The sequence below is a fragment of the Rhamphochromis longiceps genome, linkage group LG14 (genome assembly GCF_057381845.1).
Source record: "Rhamphochromis longiceps isolate RC_006_pf linkage group LG14, R_longiceps_female_GT1.1, whole genome shotgun sequence".
In the NCBI taxonomy this organism is placed as follows: Eukaryota; Metazoa; Chordata; class Actinopteri; order Cichliformes; family Cichlidae; genus Rhamphochromis; species Rhamphochromis longiceps.
The window spans coordinates 42,108,509-42,130,521 of NC_140570.1; the positions used below are offsets into that span (position 1 = coordinate 42,108,509).

Below are 22,013 nucleotides of genomic sequence, written 5' to 3' on the forward strand. Positions count from 1 at the left end.
ACTTTGCACCAAAATGGCTCCAGAGTGTGAGAACATGTTTAGTACAAAAGAAAGAAGAAACAGATTTTGGTTCTCACTGTGAAGTGAGGATATAGTATAAAAATAATTGGTATCAATAGCTTTTACTTTTACTTTTACTGTTAGCGCCGGTGTCCTTCTATTATAGTGATACTAAACAAGGCAGGAAATTATATTTTTATTCTACAAAATGAAATGAATGTATCTACTCTGCAGAAGTGTTTGTGAATTTCAACAGATCGATTAGCTTGCTGCATTATATGTATGAACTGCATTTTTATCAGTTGCAGTTTCACCATCTCAGTGCCTAATGCTTCCCTCTTGTGGTGTCATGGTGGTTAGAAATAAATATGATATGTTATATGAAGTATATAATAAAAGCAAAGGCTTCACGTAAAGAGGGATTGGGACAGCTTTTAAGCAGGGTGACCTGCAGTATCCCACTGATTAACAGCCTCAACTGACACGTTCATGATGACTTTTGCTTTGTTCCCATTCCTCAGATCGATTTTCCCTTTATAAGGTTTGCTAAACCAGATGCTATATTTATGCTAAAAGTGGCCATAAAGAGTAAGGTCAGAAGGAGGAAAGGTAATACAGCAATGAAGAATAAAGGCAAAGTCAAAGACCGATTCCAGCTTTAAAAGCTATCTATGTATTTTTTTGTACATAGATTTATATGAAAAAGATGATCTGATTTCTAGCAGCAAAGGGCACATGCAAAAAAGCATTGGCAGGATAAATTCAGTTAAAGCAGTTAAATCAGTGCAAAGGTACAGAAAAATACTTATATTAGTTTGGAAATCAACAAGCAAAGAAATCCAGATAGATGTGATTTTTCCCATTCAATAGTACTTTTAATGTTCATAATTAAAAATGCTTTTGATTAATTTTGTCAGTAGGAGTAAAAGTTTGATGATTTTTTTCTCAGTTTTACTGCTCCATTAATAATAAGTGTTTAATAATTAATAATAAGTGAATCCAAGTTTTACCCCAATGTTTCCACCATTCCTCTCACCTAACCCTCATTTCCTCTTCAGGCCTTGCCTTTCAACCACACACACCCTCTACAGCAAATTAACAATATCTGAAAGTCATGTCCTTAAGAAATAAGAGGGGAAAATCGAGTTAAGACCCAACACAGGACCTGAAAGGTGCATCTAGCCCTTCAGCTGATTCATCTACCGTTTGCTGAACCCTTGTCAGAAATTGTTAGAAGAAGAAGAAGCTATTCTTAAGGATGGGAAACTCTTGATTGATGGAATCTTGAATATAGAAAAGTAACAATGGATTTTAATCCACAATGTAATGCCATTGGGAAAGCATGTGATTGGCAAATGCATCATTTTTCAGGATAGCAATGATCCCCAAAATACTGTCAGTACAGTAAAAGCATACCTGGATAGAAAAACATACAATAGAACAGCATCAGTCATGGCTTGGCCTCCCCAGAGCCCAGACCTCAATATTACTGAAGCAGTGTGGGATCATTGTGACACGAGAACGGAACAAAAGGCGGACAACACCCAAAGACGTGCTCTGAATATCCTTCAAGAAGCCTGGAAAACTGTTCCTGTGGAAATGACAAGAAAACTAGAACTGAAGAATAACAGTTACAATGCCAAATATTGACTTTCAAGCTTGTTATATTGTTATAAACTCTATTTTACGTATATTTCCATTTATGTTTGCACATGTTCAATAAAATCATTGCTCCTGAGGCAACGAGGAATGGCTAAAGATTTCTGCCACTACTCCATAACAAACATCAACTAAAAGTGTTTGATAAATGCATTCTATTTGCTTTTTTAAAAATCACAAAGTGAGAGATTTTTTTTCAATTTAAGTGAGCATTATGTTAATGTTTTAAATGTCATGGCATAGGATCAGATCGCTTCAAAGTAAATTATATTTTGAAATGTACAATCCCTTAAACACTGTGTCCTGATCTTGAACTAATAACTACTGAGATCTCAAGTCTACTGCATAATAAGACAAACAGCACCATTTAGAAAATTTCTTTTTATTGCAAGTATTCTTAATGCTTTGATGTTTTGTACAGATTTTCATATTTACAGTGATAATTAGTATTCGTCTAATAAATAATACAACTGAAAGTCATTCTCTAGCCTACATGTTTAAATATTGCACGTGCAAAGTATGTATAATATGTGCTTGTCCAATAGATATGCTGTCTTAGCAGCTATTTACAATGTTACATAAGAAACAAATGTGGGATCCAACCACCATGCTACTAAAGAGACACTGTGCGTTTCCCCTCCAAAACAAACCCTCCACTTCAGTGATGGAGTCATGCAATTATTCTACTGGGGTGAAGACAGTTTAATTACAGCATCACTGCAATAACAGTATCCATCCAAAAAAAAAAAAAAACATCAAATAAAATTTTAATTATTTCTAAATAAGAAATTCGTGATAAAACAGTTTTCCAATTAACCACTACATAACAGTAGTGTCTAGTTCTTATTTGGTAGGAAATGTCCACCAGTGCTGTAACGTTTTCAAAAATAATAGTAAAAGAAAAAAAGCATTTTGATGAAAAACTAAACCAGCGTGACCTACTGTACAAGTTTGTTTAGGCTGCTTTTGCAGCAGTGCTCTTTATAAAGTCTCCAGGGTGTGATAGTAATAAATCATCTGTGAATGAAACCTTTTACACGTTTAAAATCACTTTGTCTGCCATAGGCAAGAAATCTGTTCCTATAAATACACCGTTTAATTATGTGTTCGCATTGCAACTGCTGCTCTGCCAGAAGTGTAGGTAGAGCAAAGTCAACCTATACATTATACATATCCTCATATTTGAACATTCAATATCAATATATTTTCCACATATTGTGAATATAACGCTGAGTGTGCAGAGAGGGAGAAACACGCAAACACCGTGACGAGACAAGAGCACGGGCAGTGTGATGTTACTTCACCTCTAGATGGCACTATTGCACAACCTACAACCTTCTGCATCGTTTCACTGGAATGGATGACAAGTACAGTGCAAAAACAATAACAGGAACAAACTGAGTCCGATATGATATACATATTTATGCCAAAAAAAAATGCCCGTTTGATCTTGTGTTTCCATGTAGGAACAGGGAAAAATGTCTATATTGTGTTGTCTGGTTCACCTCGGCAGAGTTCTATGGCTTTGGCAGGAGGGTTGAGAGGAAACAGAAAGGGCCTTTACCGCCTGCACCTGGCATGTTTGTGATGAAGCAGCTGCCTCTACTCCTGCTGAGCCTCCTCCCTGTACCTCTGAACCCGAGTGAGCAGAGAGCACCGACGGTCATGCACACACACAGATACTGTACACTTCAACAGACACTGGAGATACAAATGATGGGCCATTTGCTAAACCTGCAGCACACACTGCTTTCTATGTGAAAGAACCATTCTGTGAGAAAAACTCTACTGCTCATTTGATCTATGACCTCTGAAAAACAGTTCATGATTTCCATTACTATTCAATTATAAAAAAAAAAAAAGTACATTCCCTGGGTTATACAGCACTGATATGCAAAGCTTAATTGTATATCTGTAACTCTAGAACTGCAGTATTTATAGTTTTCTTAGTTTAATATTTCAATTTCATATTCTTCTTCTAAGTATAAAATCCCTTTTGTTATATTTGTCTCATTAATTTAACTGAAATACACTGAAAATTGCTCACAAATTAAGGTTTATGTGTCAATACAAATGCAGGTTTTATTGCTGGGAGCTTCCCGTGATGCACTGACTATTTCTTCTTCCATGACACTAATGTTTTGTCTTTGCTTCATCATTTATGTACTGTACTGTATCCCCAGTTTTCCAGCGAGGGCTGCGTACATTTTGATTGCATTAACGTTTTTATCCAGCCTTTATGTGCAAGCTTGAGCTGCAAAATTCAAATGTAGTTACTGACAGGCCAAAGTGCAACAGGGAAGAGATTAAATGGGATCAAAGGGAGTGGCATTATAAATTCCTTCCTTCCTGAGATTCAAATCCTCCAATCAAAACGGTGCCAGCAATGCAAAGACATTTCTTTAAAAGATTGGACACAATAACAAAGTCAGTCGTTTATTTATTAAAGCACTGTTAATAATTTTAGTTGCTGCTATTTCAAATAAATGTTTGGTACAACAAATTTCTCCGTGTTCTGTCTCAGGCTTTATTCGGGCCCTGGTACTAGAGCTATGGTCTGTTCTTGAGTGCAGCAGTGACGACATCAGAGTGGTCCGTCCCAAACCAACTCCCATTGACCCCACAGATAGGAGTTGCATTAAGGTATTGTATGTATGTGCGTGCGTGTGTGTGTGTGAGAGAGGGAGAAGGAGAAACTTCCTGGAGCCCACAGTGCCCCAATTTTTAGATATCTACATAATAGTACAGACACAGATCTCTTAGAAGTTTTGCTTTTCCATCATGTTTTTAGCTCACTGGTTACAAAGGTGTTTAAATTGATTAAAATTAAATTGATTCCAATTATTATTAACCCAGGACTCAGAATAGTGGTCCATGTGTTGCTGTGATACCAGCAGCCATGTAGAAAATTCACTTGTGAATATTCATATTTAAGAAACTGGCAATAGTGATTTTGTTAACAAGAAAGGCTTTTTGCTGATTGGTTTATGGGTGTCTGGGCAAATAAGCCTTACTTTCATAAGACTGCATTTTTAGTTATGTTTTTGGCAGAATTTCTCTCAGGAAAGCTTCAACAAGCTCCAGCGTGAGCCTGTCTGTGTGTGTCTGATGCTTGGCCTCTGACAGCAGCCAAGTCATCTCTCTCAGAGAGACTAGCCAAGTGAATACGGACAGCCAGTGATGTGTAAACTGTGTCCTGCCACAGGCGACTTTAAAGTCTGCCTTATCAGTGGGTTATACATATATGCTGAGGTCAAAGGAAAACTAAATATACACACACCAGCACTTTGGTGAATTAACTCGAGTCTTTGCTTTAATCTGTGCTAAGTACAGTAGGAGGTTTGGTAGTACATATGAAGATAAGTTCACACATGCACAGAAACATCAGAAGACACATGAAAGTATAGATATTTCTATTTTAGAAAAAAAAATCCATCGTATCTTGTTTTTTTCTTTACGTTTCTTTGAAGCTGTTTAATATAATCTAAGTTGTAGCTCGTTTGTGCAAGTGTCTCTCTTTTTTTCCTTTGATGCTTTTGATGATATGTTTTCCCTGTTCTACCAGACCCAGTGAAAAATGCAGGGAGCTTTCCTGTAGTTTAATATTCTTCAGGCTGCAATAGGTTTCTGCTCAACCACTCTGCTCAGAATATATGTCTTATTCAGTTTTGAGAGTGTGGTAAACCATGTTTTACCTTTGCAATCATAAATTCTTTTTACATTTTGTTTTGCTTTGAATACTACAGATATTATTTGTCATATTATCGGTAGTGTTTGTAGTTGAATAGTGTTATATTATTATTATGTGTTAGGATTTGATCAATCCATGACGTGCACAAATGCATTCACAATGGTCTTTAAAAGCAAATACATTTTTTCTCTCTAACAGCTGCTGTATTTACTTTCCTCTTCAGTCCTTCCTGTACTTGGTCAACCTCCTCTCCTCTTCCCAGTCGGTGTGGCAACTGCTGGGCCGACAGTCTTTGGCCAACAAAAGCGAATACACCCTGAGGGAGATGCCAACCTCCATACCTGTAAGTGTTTTTCTTCTTCTTCTTTTCCACACACTGCAGTTTTTTTTTGTCATCCATCTGAGGGCATGTTTGCACTTTTTATTTGGCCTCCAAACACCACCCACCCATTTGTTTTACTTCAAACGCATTCAAATAAACCCTCTCACACTGAGACTGATATACGTTCTCCACCTTACCCATTGTAAATTTCCACACAGTTTTCGTTTTGCACCCTATCCGGTGCATTCTTGTTCAAAGCCTCTCATTTTACTCCACAGGATTTGATTGACAGACTGATTGCCGTGAATTCGGATGGGAAGATTCATTCTCTCTTCCACTACGAAGAGAGTCACACATTCGGCCTAAGGTGGGATTCATTATTTTTTTCATATTACTTAACATCAGTGGGGAAGTAGACGATATCAGATTATCACCTGGTGACTGCACACACACTTCAGCCTCTGGCAATAGGAGACTGGCATGGTGACGTAATCGGCCTTAAAATGCGGCCTTTAAGGCTGCAGACCCTGAATTGGGATACAGCCTCTGAATCGCTGCATCTTGTAGCTGTGTCGTCTTAAATTGGTCATGTGATTTTGACGCGCCGGCGCGTCCGGCAACCCCAGAGGTTTAACTTAATATTTAAGTGTCTCTTGGTTTTAGACTAGTTGTTTAGTCTAATTTGATGTTTTAAACCAGAAAAGGAAGAAGAGGGCTTAGAATTACAGGTAAGAACCTCAGTGGTATGTGATAAACTGTAAATGTAAAGCTTACAGGTCAGTCCTCATGTTTTTAAATCAGATTTTGAGTCTGTACATGGCACATTATGCTTTTGCATGTTGTGAAATGTGCTGCAAAACAAACTGAGGTAAACTAACTGGTTTACTGTGATGGATTTAAAGTGTGTGTGACTGGTGCGCAGTGGCTGTGGTGCTCACGGTCAGAGTTCAGTCACAAAGAGGGTAACAGAGATGAATTTAAAGTTAAGGTGATGGTGCTTAGATTCATTCACAGACTGAAACCTTCACACCAACTTTATCCTGTGTCTCTTAGTTTTAGACTAGTTGTTTAGTCTATTTTGATGTTTTAAACCATATCACAGGGTTTTTACTCCACCATTTACGGGGTTTTAACAAGCAAACAAAAGACAGATCGTGATGTTTGAAAATGTTTTGGAAATATTCTTTAAAGATTAGATGTAAAATACGCAGAGGATAAATTCAATTGGTTTATTAGTTTATTACATAAGTTGAAAAAAAGTTAAACAAGTAAATAAAGAAACAACATAAAAGAAAAGTAAACAAAACAAATCGGTAAATAAAGGAAAATGGTAATAAGAAGGGAAAAAAAAAGAAAAGAGAAAACCCCAACAATCCCCTCTGAGCAAGCACTAGGCGACAGTGGGGAAGAAAAACTGCCTTTAAACGGGCAGAAACTTCCGGCAGAACCAGGCTCACGAGGGGCAGTCAACTGCCGGGACTGGTTGGGGTGAAAAAAGATGAAGGAGAGAGGGAAGAAGTGTTAGGAGAGAAGGGGAGAGGAGAGGTGAAAATTAAGATGGAACAGAGGTGGAGGGAGACGAGGTGACGTCAGCAGTAGAAAAAATAGAAAAAGTAGAAAAAGCAGGAGTGTCCCTCCTCCAGAAGAAGCGGAAACGTTTTTTCTTCTTTTCCATGAGCTTTTCCACGACCACTTTTTTCTCTAGGATGAGGGTTCTCAACTGATCGGTTGTTTCTTCAACTTCCTTCTCAAGTTTCTGGCATCTTTGCTCCATTTCTTTTAATAGATTGCACTTGTCTGTATTTTGCTGTTGTTTTTCCTTGTGCATCTTTTCTAACTGCTCATTTCTTCTTGTGATTTCTTGAAGCTTACGCTGCAGGTCTTCATTTATTTTCTCTTGTTGCTGCTTTTGTGCAAGCATTTCAGCGTTTTCACACTTCAAGTTGTCTGAGTTCAACAACATCTCATTAATGACCTCTGAGTGTTTTTTCGCCATTTCATTGATCCTACGCTGCATCTTTGAACGTCGTTTTTCCAATACTTCTCCTTCCAGTTCAGGTGTTCTGTCCTTCATTGTATTAATTTGTTCAGTTGTAGATTTCTTCTCTCCAAGTCCTGGAGAATACGTTTTTTTTCTTTTTCCTGTTGCTCTTTCTCTTGAAGAAGCTCTTTATTTTTGCACTCTGTTTCATCCAGCCTGACTGGATTTGGATTTATTGAAGAAGGACCACCAAAATCTTTGTTCTATTTGGTGTACATGTTAAGAGTTGCTGGACTAACAGTTGGTTTGATTTGCTTCAGAGAATCCTCAAAGTCTTTCATCTTAATGTTGCGCACCTCAGCAGCAGCTATAACACGGACTTGTTCTGGTGCCAACTCTCTTATTGGGCCAAGTGCAGCATCTTTGGCTAATGCTGTCAAATCGCTCCCTGAATATCCTTCAGTCACTTTTGCAAGACAGGACAGTTCGTCTTGGCTCAGTGGACTCCCGTGCGTTCCCAAAAGATTTTTCAGCAGCGTAAATCTTGTCTTCTCATCGGGTAAGGTCACATATACTCTTTTTGCAAAGCGCCTTAATATTGCTTCATCGAGCTCCTGGGGCCTGTTCGTTGCTCCCATTACAAGTACTCTGTCATCCTTTCCTGACTGCAACCCGTCAAACTCAATGAGGAACTCAGTTTTTAAACGGCGAGAGGCGTCGTGCTCCCCCTCCCTCCTTTGACAGAGCAAGCCGTCCACTTCATCGATGAAGATTACTGAGGGCTGTCTCTCTCTTGCAACTGCAAAGAGTGCTCGTACGAGCTTCTCGCCTTCTCCCACATATTTGGAGGTCAAACTAGCAGCACTGATGTTGAAGAATGTTGCATTAGACTCTGCAGCAACTGCTTTGGCGAGCATGGTCTTCCCATTTCCTGGTGGGCCAAATAAAAGCAAGCCACGTGCAGGAGCTCTCAGACCAGTAAAGAGATCAGGTCTTAAGGCAGGAAGGATGACAATTTCTTGAAGTGCTTGCTTTGCCAGATCCTGCCCTGCGATGTCATCAAATGACACAGTCGCTCCACTGTATACAATTTCATTTGTAATTAAGCTGACCAGTTTACTGTCCACATTCTTTTTCATATCCCTCTTCGGGGGCTGTTTCACAGCTGCCGGTCTTCCATTCTGAGTTTTTCCCACCCGAGCGGTTTTCTTTGCATCAGTTATTCTTAATGGAGGTCTTACAGAAGTGGAGGGTCTGATGGTGGTGGAAACACCTGCGGGTTGACTTTTAGGAACTGACTTTGGCTTACTTGCAATTGTTTTGGTCGACATTTCTCTTGCGCGACTTCCCCCCTGTTCACAGTCATAACACGGTAAACTAGTCATAAACGAAAACGTTTAGGCTATTTATCGCATTTAAAGGTCTTTCTTTGGGACAACGTCACAGAACACAGAAACGTCACAGGGCTTTGGAGCGTGATGTTACAGAGGTTTACAAATACTTTCAAATATAGCTCTGGTCGAACGTTTGAAGGCTGCGAACAAACTGACTAAAACTTGCTGCTCCTGACCCCTATTTATAGAAAAACTTCAAAGGCTCAAAGGCATGTGCTTGTGACATCATCACATGTCCTTGTGACATCATCACATGTCCTTGTGACATCATCACTCTTCATGAATCAGATTGTCACATGACATTTTAGAATGGGGATGTTTTTTTTTAAACCGTTTTCAAATTTAACCCTCTGTGGTCCAGGGTATAATTGGCCGTTCTTGACTATTTTTGATTTTACCTCTATATTTCACCTTTAAAATATGTTTTTCTTGCCTTATTTGGCACCATTATTTTCAGCACAACCTCAAATATCTGAAATTTGAGTTATTGTTTTCATTTTGGTATACTATATTAGCACAGTTGATCTAAATTAATAACACAATAAATTGTGTGTGCATCTCCTGTTTTGTCATGGTTGTATGTCCCGGTTCGTGACAGGCTGCATGAGCTCATCTGGTGGGAGTGTAGTACTGTAGTATTTCAGGCATAAAAACGTGGTTTTCACAGACCTTGTCACAGGGTCTGAGTCTAAGATTCAAATTGTAAACACACAAACACTCAGGCTTGCTGCAAACCTTAGCTGATCCCCCGTGGGCTTAATTTACTGCCATTGTTTACGCACCATTGTAATTGCTTCTCTAGTTTGGCATTACACTTTAATTATGGAATGTAATTATATTTTGTCTATTTTTAGTTGTGGCATTGTGTTGTAATTAATGAAGGGCCTGCACACTCCAATATCAATTTACAATTTAAATTCTCCACAGCATGTTTAACTACATTATGTTGTGCCTTTCCAGAATCCCAGATTTACTTACACATCTCCCTTTATGATACATTAGTACTACATTTGACCTAAACCTTTTCCATCCTTTTTCCAAACTCTCATTCATTTTTTACCTGATAACCAAAAACTGTGATAGTGAAAGGCTGAAATATTTCTAGGGGTATGAGATTTCTGTGTGTTTTCTGTAGGTGAGCAGCTGCGAGAAGTTTGGCTACGGGGTGATGGTGACACAGGTGGCAGCAACTGCTCCGGGAGTTGTGGCTCTGCACAGTTCAGGTACTATTGCAGTTATTTGGACACAACAAACACTTGTCAGCTGTGATGCTTAAGGCTTATATTATAAGTTGTTGTTGTTGTTTTTGTGTTGTCGGTATAAAGGAGACTTAAGGCAGCTTAGGGAGAAATGTATTTGTCAAACCGTTTTTGTTTGGGTAAGAAAGAGTAAGAAGAGGCGTTCTTTTTTGATAAATGGATTCACATATCAGTTGTATACTGATACTAGGTTTATCCATATGCAAAAGGCTCCAGGAAATACCGTACTCTTGTCAAAAGAGGTCAAAAAATGAAGCTAGTGAACAAATATTTTAATCCTGCATTCTTTCTATTGGCTAGAAGGGGCGACTCAACTGGTTATGGGAAAAGAAGTCTGATTACTTATCAGCCCTTCGCTTATAACAGCACCGCTGCGTTCTGAAACCTATTCTCTCCTATGACTTTACCCACGCAAGAACAGTTCCCTGCTGTGTTGAGCAGCGCTGGCTGTGGAGCACTCATGTGTTCCATGATGTGACATATGTTTGTGCCATCGATAAAAAGGCAGACTGACAGAAAGAAGGATGACCTCAAAAAGTGATATAGTCCAGACAGAGCTTACAAATGATGGGCCATTTGCTAAACCTGCAGCACACACTGCTTTCTATGTGAAAGAACCATTCTGTGAGAAAAACTCTACTGCTCATTTGATCTATGACCTCTGAAAAACAGTTCATGATTTCCATTACTATTCAATTATATAAAAAAAGTACATTCCCTGGGTTATACAGCACTGATATGCAAAGCTTAATTGTATATCTGTAACTCTAGAACTGCAGTATTTATAGTTTTCTTAGTTTAATATTTCAATTTCATATTCTTCTTCTAAGTATAAAATCCCTTTTGTTATATTTGTCTCGTTAATTTAACTGAAATACACTGAAAATTGCTCACAAATTAAGGTTTATGTGTCAATACAAATGCAGGTTTTATTGCTGGGAGCTTCCCGTGATGCACTGACTATTTCTTCTTCCATGACACTAATGTTTTGTCTTTGCTTCATCATTTATGTACTGTACTGTATCCCCAGTTTTCCAGCGAGGGCTGCGTACATTTTGATTGCATTAACGTTTTTATCCAGCCTTTATGTGCAAGCTTGAGCTGCAAAATTCAAATGTAGTTACTGACAGGCCAAAGTGCAACAGGGAAGAGATTAAATGGGATCAAAGGGAGTGGCATTATAAATTCCTTCCTTCCTGAGATTCAAATCCTCCAATCAAAACGGTGCCAGCAATGCAAAGACAGATTTCTTTAAAAGATTGCACACAATAACAAAGTCAGTCGTTTATTTATTAAAGCACTGTTAATAATTTTAGTTGCTGCTATTTCAAATAAATGTTTGGTACAACAAATTTCTCCGTGTTCTGTCTCAGGCTTTATTCGGGCCCTGGTACTAGAGCTATGGTCTGTTCTTGAGTGCAGCAGTGACGACATCAGAGTGGTCCGTCCCAAACCAACTCCCATTGACCCCACAGATAGGAGTTGCATTAAGGTATTGTATGTATGTGCGTGCGTGTGTGTGTGAGAGAGAGGGAGAAGGAGAAACTTCCTGGAGCCCACAATGCCCCAATTTTTAGATATCTACATAATAGTACAGACACAGATCTCTTAGAAGTTTTGCTTTTCCATCATGTTTTTAGCTCACTGGTTACAAAGGTGTTTAAATTGATTAAAATTAAATTGATTCCAATTATTATTAACCCAGGACTCAGAATAGTGGTCCATGTGTTGCTGTGATACCAGCAGCCATGTAGAAAATTCACTTGTGAATATTCATATTTAAGAAACTGGCAATAGTGATTTTGTTAACAAGAAAGGCTTTTTGCTGATTGGTTTATGGGTGTCTGGGCAAATAAGCCTTACTTTCATAAGACTGCATTTTTAGTTATGTTTTTGGCAGAATTTCTCTCAGGAAAGCTTCAACAAGCTCCAGCGTGAGCCTGTCTGTGTGTGTCTGATGCTTGGCCTCTGACAGCAGCCAAGTCATCTCTCTCAGAGAGACTAGCCAAGTGAATACGGACAGCCAGTGATGTGTAAACTGTGTCCTGCCACAGGCGACTTTAAAGTCTGCCTTATCAGTGGGTTATACATATATGCTGAGGTCAAAGGAAAACTAAATATACACACACCAGCACTTTGGTGAATTAACTCGAGTCTTTGCTTTAATCTGTGCTAAGTACAGTAGGAGGTTTGGTAGTACATATGAAGATAAGTTCACACATGCACAGAAACATCAGAAGACACATGAAAGTATAGATATTTCTATTTTAGAAAAAAAAATCCATCGTATCTTGTTTTTTTCTTTACGTTTCTTTGAAGCTGTTTAATATAATCTAAGTTGTAGCTCGTTTGTGCAAGTGTCTCTCTTTTTTTCCTTTGATGCTTTTGATGATATGTTTTCCCTGTTCTACCAGACCCAGTGAAAAATGCAGGGAGCTTTCCTGTAGTTTAATATTCTTCAGGCTGCAATAGGTTTCTGCTCAACCACTCTGCTCAGAATATATGTCTTATTCAGTTTTGAGAGTGTGGTAAACCATGTTTTATCTTTGCAATCATAAATTCTTTTTACATTTTGTTTTGCTTTGAATACTACAGATATTATTTGTCATATTATCGGTAGTGTTTGTAGTTGAATAGTGTTATATTATTATTATGTGTTAGGATTTGATCAATCCATGACGTGCACAAATGCATTCACAATGGTCTTTAAAAGCAAATACATTTTTTCTCTCTAACAGCTGCTGTATTTACTTTCCTCTTCAGTCCTTCCTGTACTTGGTCAACCTCCTCTCCTCTTCCCAGTCGGTGTGGCAACTGCTGGGCCGACAGTCTTTGGCCAACAAAAGCGAATACACCCTGAGGGAGATGCCAACCTCCATACCTGTAAGTGTTTTTCTTCTTCTTCTTTTCCACACACTGCAGTTTTTTTTTGTCATCCATCTGAGGGCATGTTTGCACTTTTTATTTGGCCTCCAAACACCACCCACCCATTTGTTTTACTTCAAACGCATTCAAATAAACCCTCTCACACTGAGACTGATATACGTTCTCCACCTTACCCATTGTAAATTTCCACACAGTTTTCGTTTTGCACCCTATCCGGTGCATTCTTGTTCAAAGCCTCTCATTTTACTCCACAGGATTTGATTGACAGACTGATTGCCGTGAATTCGGATGGGAAGATTCATTCTCTCTTCCACTACGAAGAGAGTCACACATTCGGCCTAAGGTGGGATTCATTTTTTTTTTCATATTACTTAACATCAGTGGGGAAGTAGACGATATCAGATTATCACCTGGTGACTGCACACACACTTCAGCCTCTGGCAATAGGAGACTGGCATGGTGACGTAATCGGCCTTAAAATGCGGCCTTTAAGGCTGCAGACCCTGAATTGGGATACAGCCTCTGAATCGCTGCATCTTGTAGCTGTGTCGTCTTAAATTGGTCATGTGATTTTGACGCGCCGGCGCGTCCGGCAACCCCAGAGGTTTAACTTAATATTTAAGTGTCTCTTGGTTTTAGACTAGTTGTTTAGTCTAATTTGATGTTTTAAACCAGAAAAGGAAGAAGAGGGCTTAGAATTACAGGTAAGAACTGCTCAGTGGTATGTGATAAACTGTAAATGTAAAGCTTACAGGTCAGTCCTCATGTTTTTAAATCAGATTTTGAGTCTGTACATGGCACATTATGCTTTTGCATGTTGTGAAATGTGCTGCAAAACAAACTGAGGTAAACTAACTGGTTTACTGTGATGGATTTAAAGTGTGTGTGACTGGTGCGCAGTGGCTGTGGTGCTCACGGTCAGAGTTCAGTCACAAAGAGGGTAACAGAGATGAATTTAAAGTTAAGGTGATGGTGCTTAGATTCATTCACAGACTGAAACCTTCACACCAACTTTATCCTGTGTCTCTTAGTTTTAGACTAGTTGTTTAGTCTATTTTGATGTTTTAAACCATATCACAGGGTTTTTACTTCACCATTTACGGGGTTTTAACAAGCAAACAAAAGACAGATCGTGATGTTTGAAAATGTTTTGGAAATATTCTTTAAAGATTAGATGTAAAATACGCAGAGGATAAATTCAATTGGTTTATTAGTTTATTACATAAGTTGAAAAAAAGTTAAACAAGTAAATAAAGAAACAACGTAAAAGAAAAGTAAACAAAACAAATCGGTAAATAAAGGAAAATGGTAATAAGAAGGGGAAAAAAAAGAAAAGAGAAAACCCCAACAATCCCCTCTGAGCAAGCACTAGGCGACAGTGGGGAAGAAAAACTGCCTTTAAACGGGCAGAAACTTCCGGCAGAACCAGGCTCACGAGGGGCAGTCAACTGCCGGGACTGGTTGGGGTGAAAAAAGATGAAGGAGAGAGGGAAGAAGTGTTAGGAGAGAAGGGGAGAGGAGAGGTGAAAATTAAGATGGAACAGAGGTGGAGGGAGACGAGGTGACGTCAGCAGTAGAAAAAATAGAAAGAGTAGAAAAAGCAGGAGTGTCCCTCCTCCAGAAGAAGCGGAAACGTTTTTTCTTCTTTTCCATGAGCTTTTCCACGACCACTTTTTTCTCTAGGATGAGGGTTCTCAACTGATCGGTTGTTTCTTCAACTTCCTTCTCAAGTTTCTGGCATCTTTGCTCCATTTCTTTTAATAGATTGCACTTGTCTGTATTTTGCTGTTGTTTTTCCTTGTGCATCTTTTCTAACTGCTCATTTCTTCTTGTGATTTCTTGAAGCTTACGCTGCAGGTCTTCATTTATTTTCTCTTGTTGCTGCTTTTGTGCAAGCATTTCAGCGTTTTCACACTTCAAGTTGTCTGAGTTCAACAACATCTCATTAATGACCTCTGAGTGTTTTTTCGCCATTTCATTGATCCTACGCTGCATCTTTGAACGTCGTTTTTCCAATACTTCTCCTTCCAGTTCAGGTGTTCTGTCCTTCATTGTATTAATTTGTTCAGTTGTAGATTTCTTCTCTCCAAGTCCTGGAGAATACGTTTTTTTTCTTTTTCCTGTTGCTCTTTCTCTTGAAGAAGCTCTTTATTTTTGCACTCTGTTTCATCCAGCCTGACTGGATTTGGATTTATTGAAGAAGGACCACCAAAATCTTTGTTCTATTTGGTGTACATGTTAAGAGTTGCTGGACTAACAGTTGGTTTGATTTGCTTCAGAGAATCCTCAAAGTCTTTTATCTTAATGTTGCGCACCTCAGCAGCAGCTATAACACGGACTTGTTCTGGTGCCAACTCTCTTATTGGGCCAAGTGCAGCATCTTTGGCTAATGCTGTCAAATCGCTCCCTGAATATCCTTCAGTCACTTTTGCAAGACAGGACAGTTCGTCTTGGCTCAGTGGACTCCCGTGCGTTCCCAAAAGATTTTTCAGCAGCGTAAATCTTGTCTTCTCATCGGGTAAGGTCACATATACTCTTTTTGCAAAGCGCCTTAATATTGCTTCATCGAGCTCCTGGGGCCTGTTCGTTGCTCCCATTACAAGTACTCTGTCATCCTTTCCTGACTGCAACCCGTCAAACTCAATGAGGAACTCAGTTTTTAAACGGCGAGAGGCGTCGTGCTCCCCCTCCCTCCTTTGACAGAGCAAGCCGTCCACTTCATCGATGAAGATTACTGAGGGCTGTCTCTCTCTTGCAACTGCAAAGAGTGCTCGTACGAGCTTCTCGCCTTCTCCCACATATTTGGAGGTCAAACTAGCAGCACTGATGTTGAAGAATGTTGCATTAGACTCTGCAGCAACTGCTTTGGCGAGCATGGTCTTCCCATTTCCTGGTGGGCCAAATAAAAGCAAGCCACGTGCAGGAGCTCTCAGACCAGTAAAGAGATCAGGTCTTAAGGCAGGAAGGATGACAATTTCTTGAAGTGCTTGCTTTGCCAGATCCTGCCCTGCGATGTCATCAAATGACACAGTCGCTCCACTGTATACAATTTCATTTGTAATTAAGCTGACCAGTTTACTGTCCACATTCTTTTTCATATCCCTCTTCGGGGGCTGTTTCACAGCTGCCGGTCTTCCATTCTGAGTTTTTCCCACCCGAGCGGTTTTCTTTGCATCAGTTATTCTTAATGGAGGTCTTACAGAAGTGGAGGGTCTGATGGTGGTGGAAACACCTGCGGGTTGACTTTTAGGAACTGACTTTGGCTTACTTGCAATTGTTTTGGTCGACATTTCTCTTGCGCGACTTCCCCCCTGTTCACAGTCATAACACGGTAAACTAGTCATAAACGAAAACGTTTAGGCTATTTATCGCATTTAAAGGTCTTTCTTTGGGACAACGTCACAGAACACAGAAACGTCACAGGGCTTTGGAGCGTGATGTTACAGAGGTTTACAAATACTTTCAAATATAGCTCTGGTCGAACGTTTGAAGGCTGCGAACAAACTGACTAAAACTTGCTGCTCCTGACCCCTATTTATAGAAAAACTTCAAAGGCTCAAAGGCATGTGCTTGTGACATCATCACATGTCCTTGTGACATCATCACATGTCCTTGTGACATCATCACTCTTCATGAATCAGATTGTCACATGACATTTTAGAATGGGGATGTTTTTTTTTAAACCGTTTTCAAATTTAACCCTCTGTGGTCCAGGGTATAATTGGCCGTTCTTGACTATTTTTGATTTTACCTCTATATTTCACCTTTAAAATATGTTTTTCTTGCCTTATTTGGCACCATTATTTTCAGCACAACCTCAAATATCTGAAATTTGAGTTATTGTTTTCATTTTGGTATACTATATTAGCACAGTTGATCTAAATTAATAACACAATAAATTGTGTGTGCATCTCCTGTTTTGTCATGGTTGTATGTCCCGGTTCGTGACAGGCTGCATGAGCTCATCTGGTGGGAGTGTAGTACTGTAGTATTTCAGGCATAAAAACGTGGTTTTCACAGACCTTGTCACAGGGTCTGAGTCTAAGATTCAAATTGTAAACACACAAACACTCAGGCTTGCTGCAAACCTTAGCTGATCCCCCGTGGGCTTAATTTACTGCCATTGTTTACGCACCATTGTAATTGCTTCTCTAGTTTGGCATTACACTTTAATTATGGAATGTAATTATATTTTGTCTATTTTTAGTTGTGGCATTGTGTTGTAATTAATGAAGGGCCTGCACACTCCAATATCAATTTACAATTTAAATTCTCCACAGCATGTTTAACTACATTATGTTGTGCCTTTCCAGAATCCCAGATTTACTTACACATCTCCCTTTATGATACATTAGTACTACATTTGACCTAAACCTTTTCCATCCTTTTTCCAAACTCTCATTCATTTTTTACCTGATAACCAAAAACTGTGATAGTGAAAGGCTGAAATATTTCTAGGGGTATGAGATTTCTGTGTGTTTTCTGTAGGTGAGCAGCTGCGAGAAGTTTGGCTACGGGGTGATGGTGACACAGGTGGCAGCAACTGCTCCGGGAGTTGTGGCTCTGCACAGTTCAGGTACTATTGCAGTTATTTGGACACAACAAACACTTGTCAGCTGTGATGCTTAAGGCTTATATTATAAGTTGTTGTTGTTGTTTTTGTGTTGTCGGTATAAAGGAGACTTAAGGCAGCTTAGGGAGAAATGTATTTGTCAAACCGTTTTTGTTTGGGTAAGAAAGAGTAAGAAGAGGCGTTCTTTTTTGATAAATGGATTCACATATCAGTTGTATACTGATACTAGGTTTATCCATATGCAAAAGGCTCCAGGAAATACCGTACTCTTGTCAAAAGAGGTCAAAAAATGAAGCTAGTGAACAAATATTTTAATCCTGCATTCTTTCTATTGGCTAGAAGGGGCGACTCAACTGGTTATGGGAAAAGAAGTCTGATTACTTATCAGCCCTTCGCTTATAACAGCACCGCTGCGTTCTGAAACCTATTCTCTCCTATGACTTTACCCACGCAAGAACAGTTCCCTGCTGTGTTGAGCAGCGCTGGCTGTGGAGCACTCATGTGTTCCATGATGTGACATATGTTTGTGCCATCGATAAAAAGGCAGACTGACAGAAAGAAGGATGACCTCAAAAAGTGATATAGTCCAGACAGAGCTTACAAATGATGGGCCATTTGCTAAACCTGCAGCACACACTGCTTTCTATTAAATACTGCACGTGCAAAGTATGTATAATATGTGCTTGTCCAATAGATATGCTGTCTTAGCAGCTATTTACAATGTTACATAAGAAACAAATGTGGGATCCAACCACCATGCTACTAAAGAGACACTGTGCGTTTCCCCTCCAAAGCAAACCCTCCACTTCAGTGATGGAGTCATGCAATTATTCTACTGGGGTGAAGACAGTTTAATTACAGCATCACTGCAATAACAGTATCCATCCAAAAAAAAAAAAAACATCAAATAAAATTTTAATTATTTCTAAATAAGAAATTCGTGATAAAACAGTTTTCCAATTAACCACTACATAACAGTAGTGTCTAGTTCTTATTTGGTAGGAAATGTCCACCAGTGCTGTAACGTTTTCAAAAATAATAGTAAAAGAAAAAAAGCATTTTGATGAAAAACTAAACCAGCGTGACCTACTGTACAAGTTTGTTTAGGCTGCTTTTGCAGCAGTGCTCTTTATAAAGTCTCCAGGGTGTGATAGTAATAAATCATCTGTGAATGAAACCTTTTACACGTTTAAAATCACTTTGTCTGCCATAGGCAAGAAATCTGTTCCTATAAATACACCGTTTAATTATGTGTTCGCATTGCAACTGCTGCTCTGCCAGAAGTGTAGGTAGAGCAAAGTCAACCTATACATTATACATATCCTCATATTTGAACATTCAATATCAATATATTTTCCACATATTGTGAATATAACGCTGAGTCCTGCCTGACAGCACATTCCCATGAGTGTGCAGAGAGGGAGAAACACGCAAACACCGTGACGAGACAAGAGCACGGGCAGTGTGATGTTACTTCACCTCTAGATGGCACTATTGCACAACCTACAACCTTCTGCATCGTTTCACTGGAATGGATGACAAGTACAGTGCAAAAACAATAACAGGAACAAACTGAGTCCGATATGATATACATATTTATGCCAAAAAAAAATGCCCGTTTGATCTTGTGTTTCCATGTAGGAACAGGGAAAAATGTCTATATTGTGTTGTCTGGTTCACCTCGGCAGAGTTCTATGGCTTTGGCAGGAGGGTTGAGAGGAAACAGAAAGGGCCTTTACCGCCTGCACCTGGCATGTTTGTGATGAAGCAGCTGCCTCTACTCCTGCTGAGCCTCCTCCCTGTACCTCTGAACCCGAGTGAGCAGAGAGCACCGACGGTCATGCACACACACAGATACTGTACACTTCAACAGACACTGGAGATACAAATGATGGGCCATTTGCTAAACCTGCAGCACACACTGCTTTCTATGTGAAAGAACCATTCTGTGAGAAAAACTCTACTGCTCATTTGATCTATGACCTCTGAAAAACAGTTCATGATTTCCATTACTATTCAATTATAAAAAAAAAAAAGTACATTCCCTGGGTTATACAGCACTGATATGCAAAGCTTAATTGTATATCTGTAACTCTAGAACTGCAGTATTTATAGTTTTCTTAGTTTAATATTTCAATTTCATATTCTTCTTCTAAGTATAAAATCCCTTTTGTTATATTTGTCTCATTAATTTAACTGAAATACACTGAAAATTGCTCACAAATTAAGGTTTATGTGTCAATACAAATGCAGGTTTTATTGCTGGGAGCTTCCCGTGATGCACTGACTATTTCTTCTTCCATGACACTAATGTTTTGTCTTTGCTTCATCATTTATGTACTGTACTGTATCCCCAGTTTTCCAGCGAGGGCTGCGTACATTTTGATTGCATTAACGTTTTTATCCAGCCTTTATGTGCAAGCTTGAGCTGCAAAATTCAAATGTAGTTACTGACAGGCCAAAGTGCAACAGGGAAGAGATTAAATGGGATCAAAGGGAGTGGCATTATAAATTCCTTCCTTCCTGAGATTCAAATCCTCCAATCAAAACGGTGCCAGCAATGCAAAGACAGATTTCTTTAAAAGATTGGACACAATAACAAAGTCAGTCGTTTATTTATTAAAGCACTGTTAATAATTTTAGTTGCTGCTATTTCAAATAAATGTTTGGTACAACAAATTTCTCCGTGTTCTGTCTCAGGCTTTATTCGGGCCCTGGTACTAGAGCTATGGTCTGTTCTTGAGTGCAGCAGTGACGACATCAGAGTGGTCCGTCCCAAACCAACTCCCATTGACCCCACAGATAGGAGTTGCATTAAGGTATTGTATGTATGTGCGTGCGTGTGTGTGTGAGAGAGAGGGAGAAGGAGAAACTTCCTGGAGCCCACAATGCCCCAATTTTTAGATATCTACATAATAGTACAGACACAGATCTCTTAGAAGTTTTGCTTTTCCATCATGTTTTTAGCTCACTGGTTACAAAGGTGTTTAAATTGATTAAAATTAAATTGATTCCAATTATTATTAACCCAGGACTCAGAATAGTGGTCCATGTGTTGCTGTGATACCAGCAGCCATGTAGAAAATTCACTTGTGAATATTCATATTTAAGAAACTGGCAATAGTGATTTTGTTAACAAGAAAGGCTTTTTGCTGATTGGTTTATGGGTGTCTGGGCAAATAAGCCTTACTTTCATAAGACTGCATTTTTAGTTATGTTTTTGGCAGAATTTCTCTCAGGAAAGCTTCAACAAGCTCCAGCGTGAGCCTGTCTGTGTGTGTCTGATGCTTGGCCTCTGACAGCAGCCAAGTCATCTCTCTCAGAGAGACTAGCCAAGTGAATACGGACAGCCAGTGATGTGTAAACTGTGTCCTGCCACAGGCGACTTTAAAGTCTGCCTTATCAGTGGGTTATACATATATGCTGAGGTCAAAGGAAAACTAAATATACACACACCAGCACTTTGGTGAATTAACTCGAGTCTTTGCTTTAATCTGTGCTAAGTACAGTAGGAGGTTTGGTAGTACATATGAAGATAAGTTCACACATGCACAGAAACATCAGAAGACACATGAAAGTATAGATATTTCTATTTTAGAAAAAAAAATCCATCGTATCTTGTTTTTTTCTTTACGTTTCTTTGAAGCTGTTTAATATAATCTAAGTTGTAGCTCGTTTGTGCAAGTGTCTCTCTTTTTTTCCTTTGATGCTTTTGATGATATGTTTTCCCTGTTCTACCAGACCCAGTGAAAAATGCAGGGAGCTTTCCTGTAGTTTAATATTCTTCAGGCTGCAATAGGTTTCTGCTCAACCACTCTGCTCAGAATATATGTCTTATTCAGTTTTGAGAGTGTGGTAAACCATGTTTTACCTTTGCAATCATAAATTCTTTTTACATTTTGTTTTGCTTTGAATACTACAGATATTATTTGTCATATTATCGGTAGTGTTTGTAGTTGAATAGTGTTATATTATTATTATGTGTTAGGATTTGATCAATCCATGACGTGCACAAATGCATTCACAATGGTCTTTAAAAGCAAATACATTTTTTCTCTCTAACAGCTGCTGTATTTACTTTCCTCTTCAGTCCTTCCTGTACTTGGTCAACCTCCTCTCCTCTTCCCAGTCGGTGTGGCAACTGCTGGGCCGACAGTCTTTGGCCAACAAAAGCGAATACACCCTGAGGGAGATGCCAACCTCCATACCTGTAAGTGTTTTTCTTCTTCTTCTTTTCCACACACTGCA

The 22,013-nt window shown here is 39.1% G+C and overlaps 2 protein-coding genes across 2 annotated transcripts; both read left to right on the plus strand.

Annotated features, from left to right (window-relative positions):
- The first annotated feature begins 13 nt into the window (after positions 1-13).
- LOC146654867 (protein broad-minded-like) lies at positions 14-10,270 on the plus strand. The gene is made up of 5 exons (XM_085429345.1): positions 14-26; positions 4,184-4,302; positions 5,574-5,693; positions 5,951-6,039; positions 10,183-10,270. The coding sequence occupies exons 1-5, from the start codon at positions 14-16 to the stop codon at positions 10,184-10,186; spliced, it is 345 nt and encodes a 114-aa protein (XP_085285471.1). The 3' UTR covers positions 10,187-10,270.
- A 433-nt stretch (positions 10,271-10,703) lies between these two features.
- On the plus strand, positions 10,704-17,768 carry LOC146654868 (protein broad-minded-like). Its single transcript, XM_085429346.1, has 5 exons — positions 10,704-10,755; positions 11,680-11,798; positions 13,070-13,189; positions 13,447-13,535; positions 17,681-17,768. Exons 1-5 carry the CDS (start codon positions 10,704-10,706, stop codon positions 17,682-17,684), a joined length of 384 nt encoding a protein of 127 aa, XP_085285472.1. The 3' UTR covers positions 17,685-17,768.
- The last annotated feature ends 4,245 nt before the right edge of the window (positions 17,769-22,013 follow it).